At 37.3% G+C, this 19096-nt stretch overlaps 1 protein-coding gene across 3 annotated transcripts in view; it reads left to right on the plus strand.

The window, feature by feature from the left end:
• The window catches only part of LOC124723125 (sodium-coupled neutral amino acid transporter 9-like), a 345123-nt gene that overhangs the window by 253072 nt on the left and 72955 nt on the right, over positions 1-19096 (plus strand). For all 3 annotated transcript variants that reach the window (XM_047248313.1, XM_047248312.1, XM_047248311.1), the window contains exon 4: positions 11116-11210. In XM_047248313.1, the coding sequence (XP_047104269.1) occupies positions 11116-11210 (95 nt within the window). The remainder of the gene's footprint in view (positions 1-11115; positions 11211-19096) is intronic.

Genomic DNA, 19096 nt, shown 5'->3' on the forward strand with positions numbered 1-19096 from the left:
TAAACTTGACAGTCACCCACCCAAGTACTAGCCAAGCCCGACAGTGCTTTACTTTGGTGATATGATGGGAACCAGCATTACCACTGTGGCAAGGCCACTGGCAAATGGAAAGTAAAGCAAGACATAACTCCTATCAACTTAATGTATGTAAGAAAGGTGCTACTTAGAGGAAAGACAAAATATTATAATTGTATCTGTGTAAAGAATTCCTGTTATGAAAATAATAAAAGGAAATTTTTTATCAGAATTCCAGTGTATATTCCAGCAATTTAAAAAATAAATCAGGAACAGAGTCATAATAGGCCCTAATTTCAACACAGGTTTACGACAGCTTGACAAAATTCATTGACATGAGTTTTAATTGCATTTCAATACTAATTTTACTTATTTTACTTGTGTAAATTAGGGTTTGGCAGCTGTTCTGGATTCGAACTCTGGAATATTTTCTTCATCTTCCCTGCTGAAGGAATTTCAGAAGACCGTGTTTAGTAATTCTGCTTTGGCAGCACTGTCGTCAATAGTATTTCCATTGCGATCACACAGAGAAGGCACCGGTTCTGTCTTGCCACTAGCATGCTCTGCATATGATCAGAATCTGTCTGGATTTTCTGCCAGGTTTCAAGACAAAGTTTCTACATAGAAACTTTGGTTTGAAACCTAGCAGAAAATCCAAAGATATTCTGGTCATTTGAAAAATATGCTAGCAGCAAGCCACAATAATACACTCTCCACATGGTAGCAATGTAAATAGTATCGACGACAGTGGTGCCAAAGCAGAATTACTAAACACAGTCTTCTGAAATTCCTTCACCAAAGAACACAAAGTAAATATTCCATAATTCAAATCAAGAACAGCTGCCAACATGAATAACTTAGAAGTATATATCCTCGGAGTACTGAAGCAACTCAAATCCCTTCAGGTCCAGACTGTATACCAATTATGTTCCTTTCAGAGCATGCTGATGCAATAGCTCCATACTTAATAATCATATACAACTGCTTGCTTGACAAAAGATCCATACCCAAAGACTGGATACTTACACAAGTCACACCAATATTCAAGAAAGGTAGTAGGAGTAATCCACTAAATTACAGGCCCATATCATTAACATTAATATGCAGCAGGATTTTGGAACATATAATGTGTTCAAATAGTGCTGAGTGCTATTGATAAGTAATTTGAAATTGATTCTATATTTCTGATTTCTAGGTGGCTTTTGACACTGTGGCACACGAGTGGCTTGTAATGAGGTTGTCTGCTTATGGAGTATCATCTCAGTTACATAACTGGATTCATGATTTCCTGTCAGAGGGGTGACAGTTCATAGCAACTGTCAGAAAATCATTAGTAAAACAGAAGTGATTTATGGCATTCCCCAAGGTAGTGTTATAGGCCCTCTGCCGTTCCTAATCTGTATAAATGAGTTAGGAGACAGTTTGAGCAGCAGTCTTAGGTTGTTTACAGATGATGCTATCATTTATTGTCCAGTAAACTTTACTAGACATCTGATGGCTTTACTAGTCATCAGAAGATCAAAACAATTTAGAAAAGATAACTGTAAGGCACCAAAGTTGGCAATTGACCCTAAATAATGAAAAGTGTATGGTCATCCACATGAGTGCTAAGAGGAATCCATTTAACTTTGGTTACACAATGAATCAGTCAAATGTTAAGGTCATAAATTCAACAAAATATCTAGAAATTACAATTATGAACAACTTAAATAGGAAAGAAAACATAGTACATGTTGTGGGGGAAAGAATATCAAAGACTGCATTTCATGGGCAGGACACTTAGAAAATATAACAAATCAACTAAAGAGACTGCCTACACTACACTTGTCCATCCTCTTTTGGAATACTGCTGCATGGTCTGAGATTATTGCCAGATGGGACTAACAGGGTACATTAAGAAAGTTCAAAGAAGGGCAGCATATTTTGTATTATCACAAAATAGGGGATAGAGTGTCACTGACATGATACAGGATTTGGGGTGGATTTCGTTAGAACAAAGGATTTTTCATTGGGGCAGAATCTTTTTTTTTTTTTTTTTTGCACGTCAAGTTCCATAGGATCGAATTGAGGAGCAAATCTCCAAGGTCATGGAATGTGTCAGTACATGAAATTACAACATAAAAGTAATAATAGATAAAAATAAATGTTTATGAACCTGGAAAAAGTCACTCCATAAGTTTAAGTAATCGCAATCAACAATACAATAAGAATGAGTTTAATTTTTCAAGGAACTCCTCGATAGAATAGGAGGAGTGACCCATGAGGAAACTCTTCAGTTTCGATTTAAAAGTGTATGGATTACTGCTAAGATTTTTTAATTCAACTGGTAGCTTATTGAAGATGGATGCAGCAGGGTAGTGCACACCTTCTCACACAAGAGTTAAGGAAATCCAATCCAAATGCAGGTTTGATTTTTGCCGAGTATTAACTGAGTGAAAGCTGCTTATTCTTGGGAATAAGCTAATATTGTTAACAAGAAATGACAGTAAGAAATATATATATTGAGAGGCCAATGTCAAAATACTCACACTCGTGAACAGGAGTTGACAAGAGGTTCATGAACTTACACCACTTTTTGACCAAACCCCCCATCTCTGAGCCAAAAATAACCTTTTAGAATGGGAAGAGTTGCCCCAAAATATAATACCATATGACATAAGCGAATGAAAATAAGCAAAGTAGACTAATTTTCATGTCGAATGATAACTCACTTCTCATACTGTTCAAATAGTAAAAATGACATTATTAAGCCTTTGAATGAGATCCTGAATGTGAGCTTTCTTTGACAGCTTACTATCTATCTGAACACCTAGGAATCTGAACTGTTCAGTTTCACTAATTATATGCTCATTCTGTGAAATTAAAACGTTAGGTTTTGTTGAATTGTGTGTTATAAACTGTAAAAACTGAGTCTTACTGTGATTTAGTGTTAGTTTATTTTCTACAAGCCATGAACTTAGGTAATGGACAGCACTATTTGAAACTGAGCCAATGTTGCACACAACATCCTTTACTACCAAGCTAGTGTCATCAACAAACAGAAATATTTTAGAGTTACCCATAATATTAGAGGGCATATCATTTATATAAATAAGGAACAGGAGTGGCCCCAACACTGATCCCTGGGCCCGCATCTCGTGGCCGTGTGGTAGCATTCTCGCTTCCCACGCCCGGGTTCCCGGGTTCGATTCCCAGCGGGGTCAGGGATTTTCTCTGCCTCATGATGGCTGGGTGTTTTGTGATGTCCTTAGGTTAGTTAGGTTTAAGTAGTTCTAAGTTCTAGGGGACTGATGACCATAGATGTTAAGTACCATAGTGCTTAGAGCCATTTGATTTGAACTGATCCCTGGGGCACCCCCCATTTGATAGTACCCCACTCACAGCCATTGTCAACATTGTGAATAATGACCTTTTGCTGCCTGTTGCTAAAGTAAGAGGTGAACCAATTGTGAGCCCCTCCCCATATTCCGTAAAGGTCCAACTTCTGGAGCAATATTTTGTGATAAACACAATCAAATGCCTTAGTTAAATAAAAAAAATACGCCAAGCATTCGAAACCTTTTGTTTAATCCATCTAGTACCTCACAGAGAAAAGAGAATATAGCATTTTCAGTTGTTAAACGACTTCTAAAGCCGAACTGCACATTTGATAGGAAATCGTGTGGTATGAAATAATCAATTATCCTTACATACACAGCCTTTTCAATAACTTTTGCAAACACTGATGGCGTAGAAATAGGTCTAAAATTATCTGCATTATACCTTTCCCAATTTTTATAAAGCGGCTTTACTACTGAGTACTTTAATCGCTCTGGAAACTGACCATTCCTAAAGCAAAAATTACAAATATGGTTAAATACTGGGCTAACATGTACAGCACAGTACTTTAATATTCTGCTAGACACTCCATCATAACCATGAGAGTCCTTAGTCTTCAGTGATTTAATTATTGACTCAATCTCCCTCTTGTCTGTATCACAGAGGAGTATTTCACACATCAATCTCGGAAAGGCATTTGCCAAGAAACTTACATGACTTCCTGTAGAAACTAAATTTTTATTTAATTAACTGGCAATGCTCACAAAATGATTGTTAAATACTTTACATATATCTGATTTATCAGTAACAGAAATATTTTTAATATGAACTGACTTTATATACTCAACCTTGTGCTGCTGACCAGATACTTCCTTCACAAGTGACCATATGGTTTTAATTTTGTCCTGTGAATTACCTATTCTATTTGTATACCACACACTCTTGCCTTCCTAATAACATTTTTAAGCACCTTACAATACTGTTTGTAATGGGCTACTGTAGCTTAATTGTGTTCTACAAGATATCCTTACCCCACTAGTCAGCCACCTGGGCTGCCTATTACTGCTAGTACCCTGTTTAGAACGTTCTAATGGAAAGCAACTCTCAAAGAGCATGAGCAATGTGTTAAGGAAAGCATTGTATTTATCATCTATGTTATCGGCACTATAAACGTCCAGCCACTATTGTTCCTTGAGAAGGTTTAAAAAACTCTCTATTGCTGTTGGGTTAACTTTCCTATATAGTTTGTAATTAAATGTGACAATGGTTTGAGTACAAAAGCCTTTTAGTGTTAAAATTTGTGCATTATGGTCTGAAAGGCCATTCATGGTTTTACTAATGGAATGCCCATCTAGTAATGAAGAATGAATAAAAATATTGTCTATGGCTGTGCTACTGTTCCCATGCAACCTAGTTGGAAAGAGCACAGTTTGCATCAGATCACATGAATTTAGGAGATCTACCAACATCCTTTTTCTTGCACCATCATATACAAAATTAATATTGAAGTCACCACATATAATTAATTTCTGGTACTTCCTACAAAGTGAATCAAGAACCCTCTCTAACTTGAGCAGAAATGCTCTGAAGTTGGAGTTAGGGGACCTACAAACAAGAACAAGTAGAAGTTTAGTTTCACTAAATTCAACTGCCCCTACAGAACATTCAAATATCTGTTCAGTGCAGTGTTGTGATACATCTATGGACTCAAATGGAATACACTTTTTTACATACATAGCTACTCCCCCAGCCCACAAGGAGCTCCTTGAGAAACAGCCAGATGATCTGTATCCTGGTAAAGGAAGCCTTCTCATCAACTTTCAGTTGTCAACTTTCTCCTTAAGTTTTTTGTTGATGCCGACCTACATAGGGAGAAACAATCATCATAATAAAATTAGGGAAAGCAGAGATTGCATGGAAAGATAAAGGTGTTTGTTTTTTCTGTTCAGTGTTTGAGATTGGAATAATAGAGAATTATTGTGAAGGTTCCAGAATGATATTTTCACTCTGCAGCAGAGTGTGTGCTGATATGAAACTTCCTGGCAGATTAAAACTGTGTGCCAGTCCGAGACTCGAACTCGGGACCTTTGCCTTTCATGGGCAAGTGCTCTACCATCTGAGCTACCCAAGCACGACTCACGCATCATCCTCACAGCTTTAGTTCTGCCAGTACCTGCCAGCGAACCTTGCAGGAGAGCTTCTGTAAAAGTTTAGAAGGTAGGAGACGAGGTACTGGCAGAAGTAAAGCTGTGAGGATGGGGTGTGAGTTGTGCTTGGGTAGCTCAGATTGCAGAGCACTTGCCTGCGAAAGGCAAAGGTCCCAAGTTTGAGTCTCGGTCCGACACACAGTTTTAATCTGCCAGGAAGTTTCATTGTGAAGGTTGTTCAATGAACCCTCTGCCAGGCACTTAAGTGTGATTTGTGGAGTATCCATGTAGATGTAGCTGTTGCGCAATGTTTATGGAGTTACCTAGATAATAGAACCTTGTTCTAAAAACCAACAACTAATGATGGTTCAGTACAAAAAAATATGAATTTTTTCCATCATAGATTAAGTAAGGTGCAGTGGACTGTAGAACTCAGTACCAATAGAGCCTATTTTAAGTTCTGAATTTTTTGCTAGATTCTTGTAAAAGTTCTTGCATGTCTTTAATGAAAAATTTCCTTTTGTTATGTACCATAAAAATAGTTGATAAAGTAAAGTGGTTTACAAAAGGAATAAAAACATATAGTGCTCGAGAAACATAGCTACACAGGGAACTAAAACACACAAAAGTCCCAACTGTGTTATGAAAAAATTACAATGATATTTTTAAGAAGACTGCAATGGCAGCATAATTATTGAAAAACATATTTTGTAAGATGTAAACAAGTGAAAGGCCCTATGGTCAGTAATCAAAGCTGCACAGGCACTACAGCTAGTGGTCATGATATTTATGAAATTAAGGTAGAGGGTAAAACTATTGTAAATACTGCCCAAATGTCATAGTTGCTTAATGAATTGTTTATAAATGTAAATAAATCAAACAATGGTGCAAAAAATTACACAGATATGGTCAATTTCTTTGGCACTGAACAATATGAAAGTGAACCTTTCATAAATTCAGCTTAACTACATCAAAAGATATAGAAAATGCAATACTATCACCAAAAAATGTGACATTGGCAGGGTGGGGTGGAACACCAAACAAAGTGTTAAAAGCAATCCCTAAAATAATTGTGCATCCATTATCCACAGTGGTAAATCAGTCTTGTGAAGAAATGTTTTCCCCAGATACTTTGAAGTATCAGTTGTTTAACTACTATTCAAAACAAGAATGTATCACACAACCTCTTCTTACATCACCCTCAAAAATATTTGAGAAGGTGGTCACAAAATAAATCCAAAGTTTTGCACAATAATTTAACATAATATCTAAAAATAAGTATGGGTTCCTAAAAGGCAAAAATACAGTGGCTTCCATCAATGAATGTGAACACAAAACTAGCTCTTCTCTAGGTAACTCCCTGCATGCTACAGAATTTTTTTATGAACCATCAAAGACATTTTACAGTGTGAACCACAGCTTACTAGTCACTAAATTGGAAACTTGTGAATTTAAAAGCTTTGAATTAGAATGGCTATGGTCCTACATAGCTTATGGATGACAAAGGGTGGTTGTAATATCAGAGAGAGGAAAATATTATTTCAGAATGGAAAACCATTTTGCAGGGAGTCCCCCAAGTTCAGTCTTGGGTCACATCATGTTTCTGTTTTACATAAATGATCTACTACTCAGTATTGACTGTCATTCAATTTTATATGAAAATGACACATAGGCCTATGTAATCATTTAAACTAAAACTACTGACCAAATTCCTGAAACTGTAATAAATACCCTAGAAAAATTAAATAACTAGTCTAATCTAAATGGGTTAAAAATAAACACGGAAAGAACTTACTTCATTTTGTTTTAAACTTTATTAACTGAATTAAATCACAAAAACCATGATTTATAGGAAACTAGCTATGTGAAATTCCTAGGAATGCAGGTAGATAAAAACTTATCATGAGCCTCTCATATGCAGTAACTTGCAAATAAATTAAATAGCCTAGCATTTGCAATTATGCGATTATGATGTTACACAATGCAGCCAGCATGAACATCAGGAAAATAGTATATCACAGCATCTTTGAACTGGTGATAGGGTATGGAACTATATCATTAAATTTGGTATCAGCTCTGGTGCTAAACAAGACCAAGATTGTCTAAAACTTGTTCAGGAAACATACTGCAGTTATGGCAGTCAAAGTGGATAACGTACAGAGAGCAGAAGGTTATCTACCACAAGTTTAGAAACTAGACTGTAGTTATAAGAAACAAAGTATGTGAAAGGGAGGTAGCAGTTGAGAAGGGTGTGAGATTTTATTCAATCTGTACACTGTATAAACACTCAAGTAAACCTAATAGATTTTTAAAAATGGGAATTAAAGTTAGGGGAGAGCAACTAAACATTTTGAAGGTTTGGAAAAGCCTCTGTAATTCTTTGTGACAGCAAAGGACTTAGTAGATCAATAGAACAGAATAGATAGTGTCCTGAAAAGAGATCATAATATGAACAATAAAATTAAAAGAAGGATAATATTGTGTGATAAAATTATGGCAGATTGTGCTGAGAGAGTTAGATTACGAAATGAGATACATAAATTGACAGATGAGTTTTGCTGTTCATGCAGCAAGATAACTGATATAATCCACAGCAGAGAGATACACTGCCCAATCACATTAAGGTGAACACCTGTCAAAAGCGTGAATAACCATCTTTTGCAGCATGGACAGCTGTGAGATATGCAGGAAGAGAGTCAATCAGGTAATGGAAGGTACTGACGTGTGTGGAGTGACGCTGACTTTAGTGCCATGACCAGCTGCACTAGGTCTCTCAGTTGAAGATCCACATCACGAACACCCTGACTGAGATGGTCCTACAGATTCTCAATTGGGTTTAAATCCAGTGTATTTGGTGGCCAGGGGAATATGGTAAACCCATCCTGGCACTCTTCAAACCGTGCACATAAACTGTGAGTTGTGTGGCACATTGCATTGTCCTGATAGAAGATGCCATCATGTTGAGGAAAAACAAACTGCACAGACATGGTCCACAAGGACAGATGCATACTTGTGTTGATCCAATACGCCTTCCAGAATCACAAGATCACCGAGGAAATGCCACAAACCCATTCTCCAAATCATAGCACTCACTCCTCTGGCCTGAACCCTTCTAATGATAACTGCAGGATGTTTTATTTCAGACATTTCATGCTAATGAGATCCATCTGGAAAAGTCCTTGTTGCCTCTCAGTGGGAATCCAGTCGTGGTATTGGTATGCAAATTCCAGCCTTTGTCACCAATGAACAGCAGTCAACATAGATGCGTGAACCAGACACCTGCTGCAAAGGTCAAGATGCAGCAACATTCACTGAATGGTCATTGAGAAGACACTGTTCATAGCCCCTTGGTCATCTGGGTGGTCAGTTGCTCATCAGTTGCATATCTATTGGCCATATACATCAACCACAGCCATTATTCACCCCTGTCCTCTATGGCACATGATGCACCACAATTGCCTCTGTGCCAGTTTTGGTTAGCACCATTTTGCCATGCACGGTATGCTTTAACCATGGCAGCACATGAACAGTTTAAAAATTTAGCCATTGACCCAAAAGCCAATGATCATGAACTTTTGGACATCAGATAAGTCCTTCCATTTCTGTGCTATGACAATGACTGCACTGTTTTCTGCATTCCCCAGACAGATTTTGTATACTGTCCACTGCTAGTGCTGACACCTGTGGTCTGTGGGTGGTTACTGCACATTGATGCCAAACATATGCGGTAGTCACATTAATATGACTGGATCATGTAAAATGCAGACTGTCAGTAGTAAGAAAAGTATTTCCGAAAAAGAGCAATATATTGACATACATAATAAATTTAAATGAAAGAAAACTTTTCTGCAAATATTTGCTTGGAGTTGGCCTAATACACTCCTGGAAATTGAAATAAGAACACCGTGAATTCATTGTCCCAGGAAGGGGAAACTTTATTGACACATTCCTGGGGTCAGATACATCACATGATCACACTGACAGAACCACAGGCACATATAGACAGGCAACAGAGCATGCACAATGTCGGCACTAGTACAGTGTATATCCACCTTTCGCAGCAATGCAGGCTGCTATTCTCCCATGGAGACGATCGTAGAGATGCTGGATGTAGTCCTGTGGAACGGCTTGCCATGCCACCTGGCGCCTCAGTTGGACCAGCGTTCGTGCTGGACGTGCAGACCGCGTGAGACGACGCTTCATCCAGTCCCAAACATGCTCAATGGAGGACAGATCCGGAGATCTTGCTGGCCAGGGTAGTTGACTTACACCTTCTAGAGCACATTGGGTGGCACGGGATACATGCGGACGTGCATTGTCCTGTTGGAACAGCAAGTTCCCTTGCCGGTCTAGGAATGGTAGAACGATGGGTTCGATGACGGTTTGGATGTACCGTGCACTATTCAGTGTCCCCTCGACGATCACCAGTGGTGTACGGCCAGTGTAGGAGATCGCTCCCCACACCATGATGCCGGGTGTTGGCCCTGTGTGCCTCGGTCGTATGCAGTCCTGATTGTGGCGCTCACCTACACGGCGCCAAACACGCATACGACCATCATTGGCACCAAGGCAGAAGCGACTCTCATCGCTGAAGATGACACGTCTCCATTCGTCCCTCCATTCACGCCTGTCGCGACACCACTGGAGGCGGGCTGCACGATGTTGGGGCGTGAGCGGAAGACGGCCTAACGGTGTGCGGGACCGTAGCCCAGCTTCATGGAGACGGTTGCGAATGGTCCTCGCCGATACCCCAGGAGCAACAGTGTCCCTAATTTGCTGGGAAGTGGCGGTGCGGTCCCCTACGGCACTGCGTAGGATCCTACGGTCTTGGCGTGCATCCGTGCGTCGCTGCGGTCCGGTCCCAGGTCGACGGGCACGTGCACCTTCCGCCGACCACTGGCGACAACATCGATGTACTGTGGAGACTTCACGCCCCACGTGTTGAGCAATTCGGCGGTGCGTCCACCCGGCCTCCCGCATGCCCACTATACGCCCTCGCTCAAAGTCCGTCAACTGCACATACGGTTCACGTCCACGCTGTCGCGGCATGCTACCAGTGTTAAAGACTGCGATGGAGCTCCGTATGCCACGGCAAACTGGCTGACACTGACGGCGGCGGTGCACAAATGCTGCGCAGCTAGCGCCATTCAACGGCCAACACCGCGGTTCCTGGTGTGTCCGCTGTGCCGTGCGTGTGATCATTGCTTGTACAGCCCTCTCGCAGTGTCCGGAGCAAGTATGGTGGGTCTGACACACTGGTGTCAATGTGTTCTTTTTTCCATTTCCAGGAGTGTATATGGATACAAACTGTGGATGATCAGCAATACAGACAGGAAAAGAATAAAAGCTTTTGAAATACGGAGTGACTGAAGAGTATGTTGGCAGATTTAATAATTAATGAAGAGGTACAGAACTCAATTGGGGAGGAAGGAAATTTATATACGTTGTAGGGCAAATTGTGGGACTTCAAGGGATACTCAGTAATTCCCATAATCTGTCAGGATTGAAACCTGGTTTTTCAGGCTTGTCAGATACTATTTTCATGTCATTATTTTAAAGAAAATCAGTAAAATTAAATGATTTTTTCCTCTTTCACTGGTTATATTTTCAGTAAATAATGAATTTATTGTTGTAGGTGGTACCTGATCATGTAATTCCTACATCAGTGTTTGTGCCATATGTTCCTGGAAGAGATCAAGAGAGTCCAAAACAGAGCAGCTTTGTTACAATGTAAGAAAAATTTTAATATGTTACTAATAATAAAGTTTATTAGAAAAATTTATGTAAATTAAATAATGTTACAGTATTTTGTAATTTTAGTCTATGTAAAATCTCTGTCAGTTATAAATTCTTCACTATATCTGGGAATCGCTATCCATGCATTCTGAATAAGAAGTTTTTCATCCTTCAAACAAGTTTTTATACCTCAGAAACTCAGTTGTCATTACCAATAGCATATTTTATTTATTCATTCATCCTTTGCATGCTGTTTTAGAGTTAAATTTGATAGGTCCATAACTTAGGAGTATAGAAGACCACTTCTAGTCACATCTTCCTATCAACAATTTTTTTTAAAATCATGATTTTTGGTTTTTCTAGCAGTCTTTAATGGTGAGCATTATTCAGGATTGCATATGGAAAAAAAAGAAAAAAAGGAGGCAAATTAATGCACATAATTATAAACCACTATTTGAAATGAAAGTAGTTACCTTTTTTATTTCTTTCCTGGTGTCTTCTTGAAGTTTCTCTAAATTAGCTGAAACTTATGGAATGTTCCAGCTTTACCAAAAGCTTCTCAGATTTTTGGTTACTCATGAATAAATTTTAGAAACAAAATATTGCAGAACCTTGTTGCTCTTCATCAATTATATAAAGTACTGGTTCCATAATAAGTTCCAACTTTGAGTAGTAGTAGGGTATGGAACTATATTTTGAGGCAGTCCAAAAAATATGTCATGTATATTAACACTTAAAGAGTCTAATGAAAAATATGCAGAATGCAAACTGAAGAAAATAATGTCACCCACTTATAAAAAATCTAACTATTCCAAGTGCTCCTTCACTGTACCTCTACCAAAAGATTATCTTTGTTCATTGTAATGCTGATTTATTTGCAGAAAATCAGCTTCAGTACAGTTACAATACCAGAAATCAAAATAATGTTATGCTACCTTCCATCATTTGAAACTTAAAGCTCAAACTTGACAGCATATGTGTATGGAAATATGTGACAAAGTAAAAGGAAAAGATCTACTCAATACCAACTCAGAACAACTGGAAACAGTATATGACAAACTGGTGCAGAAATTTTGATATTCGCTTGAAGAGTTCATGAAGGATGGTCTAAGAATTTGAGCAAGAAAGAAGACATATTTCAGATTAAAGTTTGTTATGTTAAAAAATCATCAGTTATGTGTCTTGTACAGTGTATCATATAACTATATATTCTGCTGACCACTGGCAGAAGTATGGTGAGCAGAATGTCATACCTGCTCACCATGCTTCTGCCAGACGGTTCACAGAATTTTTGTGATAATTGATTTGGATTTGGTCTTTAACATTACACATGATATTTTTCTGAGAATGATACCAGTTGTAACACACTAAATGTGTAATAGTACAGCTGAGTTGCTCCCCATTAATCTTTAATACTGGCATAGTAAAGCACTTGAAATGTGCACATAATAATACAAGGCACATTGCTGTACTGAGCACAGCATTACAGATCAGAACAGCATTTCAGAAAGGTGGTGACTCATACCAAAAAGTTAGACTGAAGTGACCAGAGATGTTCAACTCGCAATGCAAAGATGTTTCTATTTATATTTTTGGTCTTTATGATCAAAAGTAAAAGTTATATGTCATTGATATTTTACAAAATTCACATTACACGCTTTTCAAATTATTATCCAAAAATTTGTCACTAAAAGTTTTTATATTTACACCAAGTGAGGTGGCGCAGTGGTTAGCACACTGGACTCACATCCAGCCATCCAGATTTAGGTTTTCCATTATTTCCCTAAATTGCTCCAGTCAAATGCCGGGATGGTTGGTTTTAAAAGGACACAGCCAGTTTCCTTCCCCATCCTTGACACAATTCGAGCTCATGCTCCATCTCTAATGACCTCCATGCCGATGGGACATTAAACCCAACCTTCCCTCCTTCCATTCTTCCTTCCTTCCTTCCTTTCCTTTATATTTGTACATAAGAGAAATAACACTCTACATCTTATTGAATCATAATCAAGAGCCAAAATTTTTTATGGTCTCTGAAGGATGTCCATGTGTCAATTAATGCACTTATATGACTGTATCAAGAAATGAGCCATTGATCAGTTCCATTACAAGCATGTAGGATTATCAAAATTTGGATAGCAATATAATGGAACTGCCCAGTATTTAATTTTGACAAATCTAAAGAAAATAATTTCCTGAAAACAGTTCCCTAAAAATAAAATATTTAGTTAAAAAATTACATAAATTTAACTGGAATGTTATGTCCACATGTTCTTCCTTTAAAGAAAACCTTATTTATATGCATATATATACTGCAGTTTTTTTACTTAAAACATTTGAAAATTTAATTCACAAATAGCAATAATTAGAGTAAGATTAGGAGAATTTGTATCTTTCTCACAAGGCAAATAATTATTCCATGTATATTGTTATAATATGTATGTAAATAGAAAATTTCTGCAAAGTACATAATAAAATTGTACACTACTAGAAGAAATGAAGTAAAAATTGTGAATAATTACATATTCAAAAAATTACTGTGACCAATCTAATAATTATATACATCAACAAAGACTAGGAATACAATGACTACAGACTACAGAGTACATGTAAATGAAAATTTGTTTCTGTGCAACTCATTACAGTGCAGCTGTTTCAGACTAGCAAGATTCAAACAAAATGCATACAAAAAATCTGTTTACACATACATTTCTGTGAAACTAAACAGAGCAAAATATAAACAGATGTAATGCAAAGTTCTTAGTTATCGTTTCCAACAAAAATCAGTAGAATGAAGAAGGACCTTTAGTGCACAATCCTTTGTCTCTTCCTAACACTCAAGCATAAACAAATTTTTCTCTATTACAAAAAGCATAACGCAGTTCAACATTAGTTTTGGTTAAGTATTACACATCTTGTTATTCTTAATTCTGTATCATGGTGATCGTCTCTTTGAAGTGTCTGCTATGACCTTCAAACTTTATCTCACCTCAGTTCCACTTGATAGTTCCAATAGCTTTTTAAGTAGATTTATATTTTTCGCATAGAAAGTCATAACATTTCTTGTAGTAAATTTACACTTCTCATATGGTACTTCAATGTCTCTTTCAGCGGTAGCGTTCTCGCTTCCCATGCCCGAGTTCCCGGGTTCGATTCCCGGCGGGGTCAGGGATTTTCTCTGCCTCGTGATGGCTGGGTGTTGTGTGATGTCCTTAGGTTAGTTAGGTTTAAGTAGTTCTAAGTTCTAGGGGACTGATGACCATAGATGTTAAGTCCCATAGTGCTCAGAGCCATTTTTTGTCTCTTTCAACAGTTTCGTTTACACCAGCTACCAAAATATTAGTAATTTAGTTTTTGTGGCAGCAAGACTCATACCTATACAGGCAGAAAACATGTTCATACATCTGAGATTGTCCCATCAGTGAGTGGAAGTGGAACCCTTGCAGATTTCTGAGCAACCGTTTTCAAATGACATGAAGAGTTCAAATACAAATATACATATAATTTTTCTTCTTTAGGGGAAGCAGCTTTATATATGTCAGATAACAACATGAGTATTATAGTAGATGCACCAAATAGCTGCTTCTAATAAGAAATCTTTATTTACGACAGACTGTTTTGGCTTTGTGCCATTTTCAAGTATGTATAGATTGATGTGACATCCATATTACATCATTAGTGGACTGTCTTAGAACTGTCACTGTTTTAATAAGATGTTAAATTATGACAATATGTTGAAAATAAAATATTAATTATGATGCGACAGAAGTTTGACAGTTCCACTCTTACAACACTATATGTAAACCGTCAAACACATGTAAACATATAGCATCGTAAGAGTGGAACTGCCAAACTTCTGTCACATCATAATTAACATTTTATTTTCAATATATTGACATCATTTACCATTTTATTATAACAGTGACAGTTACAAGACAGTCCACTAATGATGTAATATGGACATCACATCAAGCTATACGTCCTTGAAAATGGCATTAAAGACTGAACAGTCTCTCATAAATAAATATTACTTATTATAAGCAGCTGTTTGGTGCATCTACTATAATAAAAAACATATAAAATAAACATCAATGCAAAATTTTTAAGAGGGCAACATGTCATTCAAAATAAAACTCTGTACTGTTCAGCATAGTTTTTTTTACTGTGTTTTGAACTACCTGTGTTGCCATTCTGAACTGTCTATTGTGACTGTTTCCAAGCATGAATATTTGACTCTGTGTTAATTACTTAGAAAGACAGATGGTTCAAAAATGTACATAAAGTTCGAACCTAATCGCCATAAATAAATAAATAGAAGATACCTCTCAATATGACTTTTGATGGAATTCCAATCATTTATTTCAATAAAGAAAAAGTTGCTGATCTATTTCACCAGCAGCATGCTGGAGGTCTGTAATACAGTCAAAGTCATCAATACCAAGTACAAAAGAGGCAAAAACATCCAAAAATCATGGTTCAACATTTATCCTAGCATAATATAGGTTTCAATATTTAATAATTATTAAATGTTTAGACTGCATCAGCAAACCATGCATAAAGTATACCACAGTCAGTTTCAAAACGCTGATTATGGTAGTTTATGATTATTATAATTACTTTATAATTTATAAACTGTACAGGGTGCTTATAAATGAATATCGGGGTTTTAATGCTTTTTAATATTTTTTACATTAGACTTACAGTTATAAATGATATGTCAAATGAAAGAGCAACTCAAACAGTTGTGTGTGGCATCAGTGCGCATGCACAGCATGCAGTGTTTCTGCCGCAATCTGCTAGACAGCAGTAGTAGCAAAGATGGTGACTAGTGAACAGAAAGCATTTTGTGTTTTGCAGTTTGCAAAGACCAAATATGTAGTTACTGTGCAATGTGGATTCCAGCTGAAGTTTGGTTGTGATCCTCCAAGTGATAACAACATTCATAGATGGTATCATCAATTTGAAGATGCTGGCTGCCTTTGTAAAGGGAAGAGCACAGGATGACCAAGAGTCAGTGAAGAGGCTGTTGAGTGAGTGAGAGAGTCATTCACTCGTAGCCCAAATAAATCAGTCCAGAAGGCTAGTCGTGAATTGCAAGTTTCCGTGTCAACTGTTTGGAAAGTTTTAAGAAAATGCATACAACTACATTCTTACTGTTTACAGTTATTACAGACTCTAAAGCTGACAGACCATGGATTATGTGTGACCTTCACAAACGAAATGTTGTTTCATGATGATGAAGATTTTCTGGATCATGTTGTCTTCAGTGATGAATCGACATTTCACCTTAGTAGACATGTTAACACTCACAATGTGCGCATCAAGGGCTCAAAAAATCCTCACAAGGTTGTAAAAATACAATGAGATTCCCCTAAAGTGTCTGTTTTTTTTGCCATATCATGGCGGAAAGTTTGTGGGCCTTTCTTTTTTGGTGAACCTACTGTAACTGACACTTCTTACCTTGATACACTAGAGCAATGGCTCTTCCCTCAGTTGGAAGAAGATGAGGCAGAGAACTTCATTTTCCAGCAAGATGGTGCACCACCTCACTGGCATAGTGAAGTACGCAATTGGTTGAACTTCACTGTACCCAAGCGCTGGATAGGCCACTAGGGGCCAAATGACAGGAATTGCTTTACATGGCCTCCATGTTCACACGACCTAACACCATGTGATTTTTTCCCTCTGGGGCTTCATCAAGGATCGTGTGTATGGGCCTCTGTTACCAGTAGACCTCCCTGAATTAAGAAACTGGATTGAAGCAGCTGTTGCTACAATCACTGAAGACACATTTATCAATGTTTGGGAAGAGCTCAGCTATAGACTTGATGTGTGCCATGTGACAAATGGTGCTTACATTGGATATTTATAAGGTTCTTGGTAAACCTGTTGGAGTTGATCTTTCATTTGACATATCATTTATAACTGTAAGTTAAATATAATAAATATTATAAAGCATTAAAACCCCAATGTTCATTTATAAACACCCTGTATTGTGAAAATTTAGTGGAGCAAAAGATCTAAATGTTTCAACAAGAATTTTCTTTAGCTAAATTTTGTTTGTTAACAAAGTACAAAATGTTACCAAAACATTTTGTGTGCCACCTCTGTGATACACCTACTTACAAGAAAAGTTGCCATATTTGTAATTATGTTAATTTATTCAGTTATTAATTAAGAGCATAATTGAATAATGAAGAATAATATCTTCTTCAGAAAAATTAGTACCACAAAAAATGTAAAGTCAAATTCTGGACCCCAACAAGCAAAATGGCCCAATTGATGAAAGTATTTAATACATTTATTTATTTATGAAGCATCCAGTTCATCAAAACATTGGTACAAAATATTGCTTATTTTGTACATTAATATACAGTTTCAAATACATGGTACATTACAGTAAAATTGATTCATTACCATAAATAATTTTAGGTATGTAATACTGTGGAATAAAGCAAACCCATACAATACATGAAAATAATAGTATAATCTAATACACAGCGCAATAGGTAAGGAAAACAGTTTTTGCATTTCATATCATAGTTCTGTAGTAGTTTTACCTTTGATTGATACAGTTTTGTCATCCACAAATTTTATAAATTTCTGGGAGTTTTGAATGACTCTTGCTCATTGATGAATATCAAGAACAACAATGGACCCAAACTAGAACCATGGTGCACACTGTATTTAATTTCTTTTCTTTTAGAATGTTAGTTATACAATCTTCTTCATGTGTGATTGCTACTACCTGCTTTTCCTGTATTATGTCACTCATACATGTGCCAGTTCCCTAATTCCTACATATTCCAATTTTTGAGGCAGTAAGTTGTGGTCTATAATATCAAGCGATTTTGTGAGGTCCATAAATATTGTTGATACGTGTTTCTTCTGGTCTATTGCAGTCAAGGCCTCATTGATCAAATTAGAAATGGCAGTTTCTGTTGATGTGTCTTTTCTGAATGCATGTTGGGTACTTGATACAAATTAATTTTGCTCTATGAATGTAGTAAGTCTCCTGTAAAACACCTTTCCCAGTATTTCAGAATAGGCAGACAGCAGCTATAATGGTGTTTAGTTCTCTTCATTTGCCTTGTCTCCATTTCTGAACACAGGCCTCACCTTCATCATTTTTAGCTTTTCTGAAAAACATCACTGTATATAGCAAAGATGCAAGTATGAGTTGGGGCAAAGTCAATACTGTTGCACATTGTTTTAAAATATGGAATCAGGAACATTGTCTATGCCTGATGAAAATTTTGATTTTAATTCCTTTATAATACTCAGTATGTCCTTTTCACCTATAGCATACAAAAATATTGTTGTTTCATTTAAATAGGTTTTTGCTGGTCAATGTGCTACTCTGTTAGAGTCAGTAATGTTGTCTCTACTTTGAACCAGGTTAGTGTTACTGATTTTACTGCTTTTTTGCCAGTTTCTCTTATGGGAACCAGATACGATTATCAGTTGAATACAATAACTATCTCCATTAAATTCCACATAGAGATATATTTCACAGTAAGTCATATATGTATACACACCTTGCGATACAGAACAGAACTAAAAACTAACATGGCAGAGCAATCAGAGTCCAGAGATGGCGTTAATGTTAATCATGATCAATATGACCTATTGATGCCCCCCCCCCCCCTCCCCGTCCCACAGTATGGAGTACCAACAGGCAGGCTTGAGCAGAGGTCATGTGGGTGGTGGTGTTGGTAGTAGTCGTGCAAGTGAGCAGGCGCACTATTTCTATCTCGGTCAAGATGGAGTGAGGAGGCAGAGTGACTAGTCAGTTAACTAGCAGGGGCGGACGATGCATCGACCAGCCTGAGAGCAGGCGTGTGGAATGGCCTACAGTGTGGTGCAGGCCCGTATGCAGA

The sequence above is a fragment of the Schistocerca piceifrons genome, chromosome X (assembly GCF_021461385.2).
Source record: "Schistocerca piceifrons isolate TAMUIC-IGC-003096 chromosome X, iqSchPice1.1, whole genome shotgun sequence".
NCBI lineage: Eukaryota > Metazoa > Arthropoda > Insecta > Orthoptera > Acrididae > Schistocerca > Schistocerca piceifrons.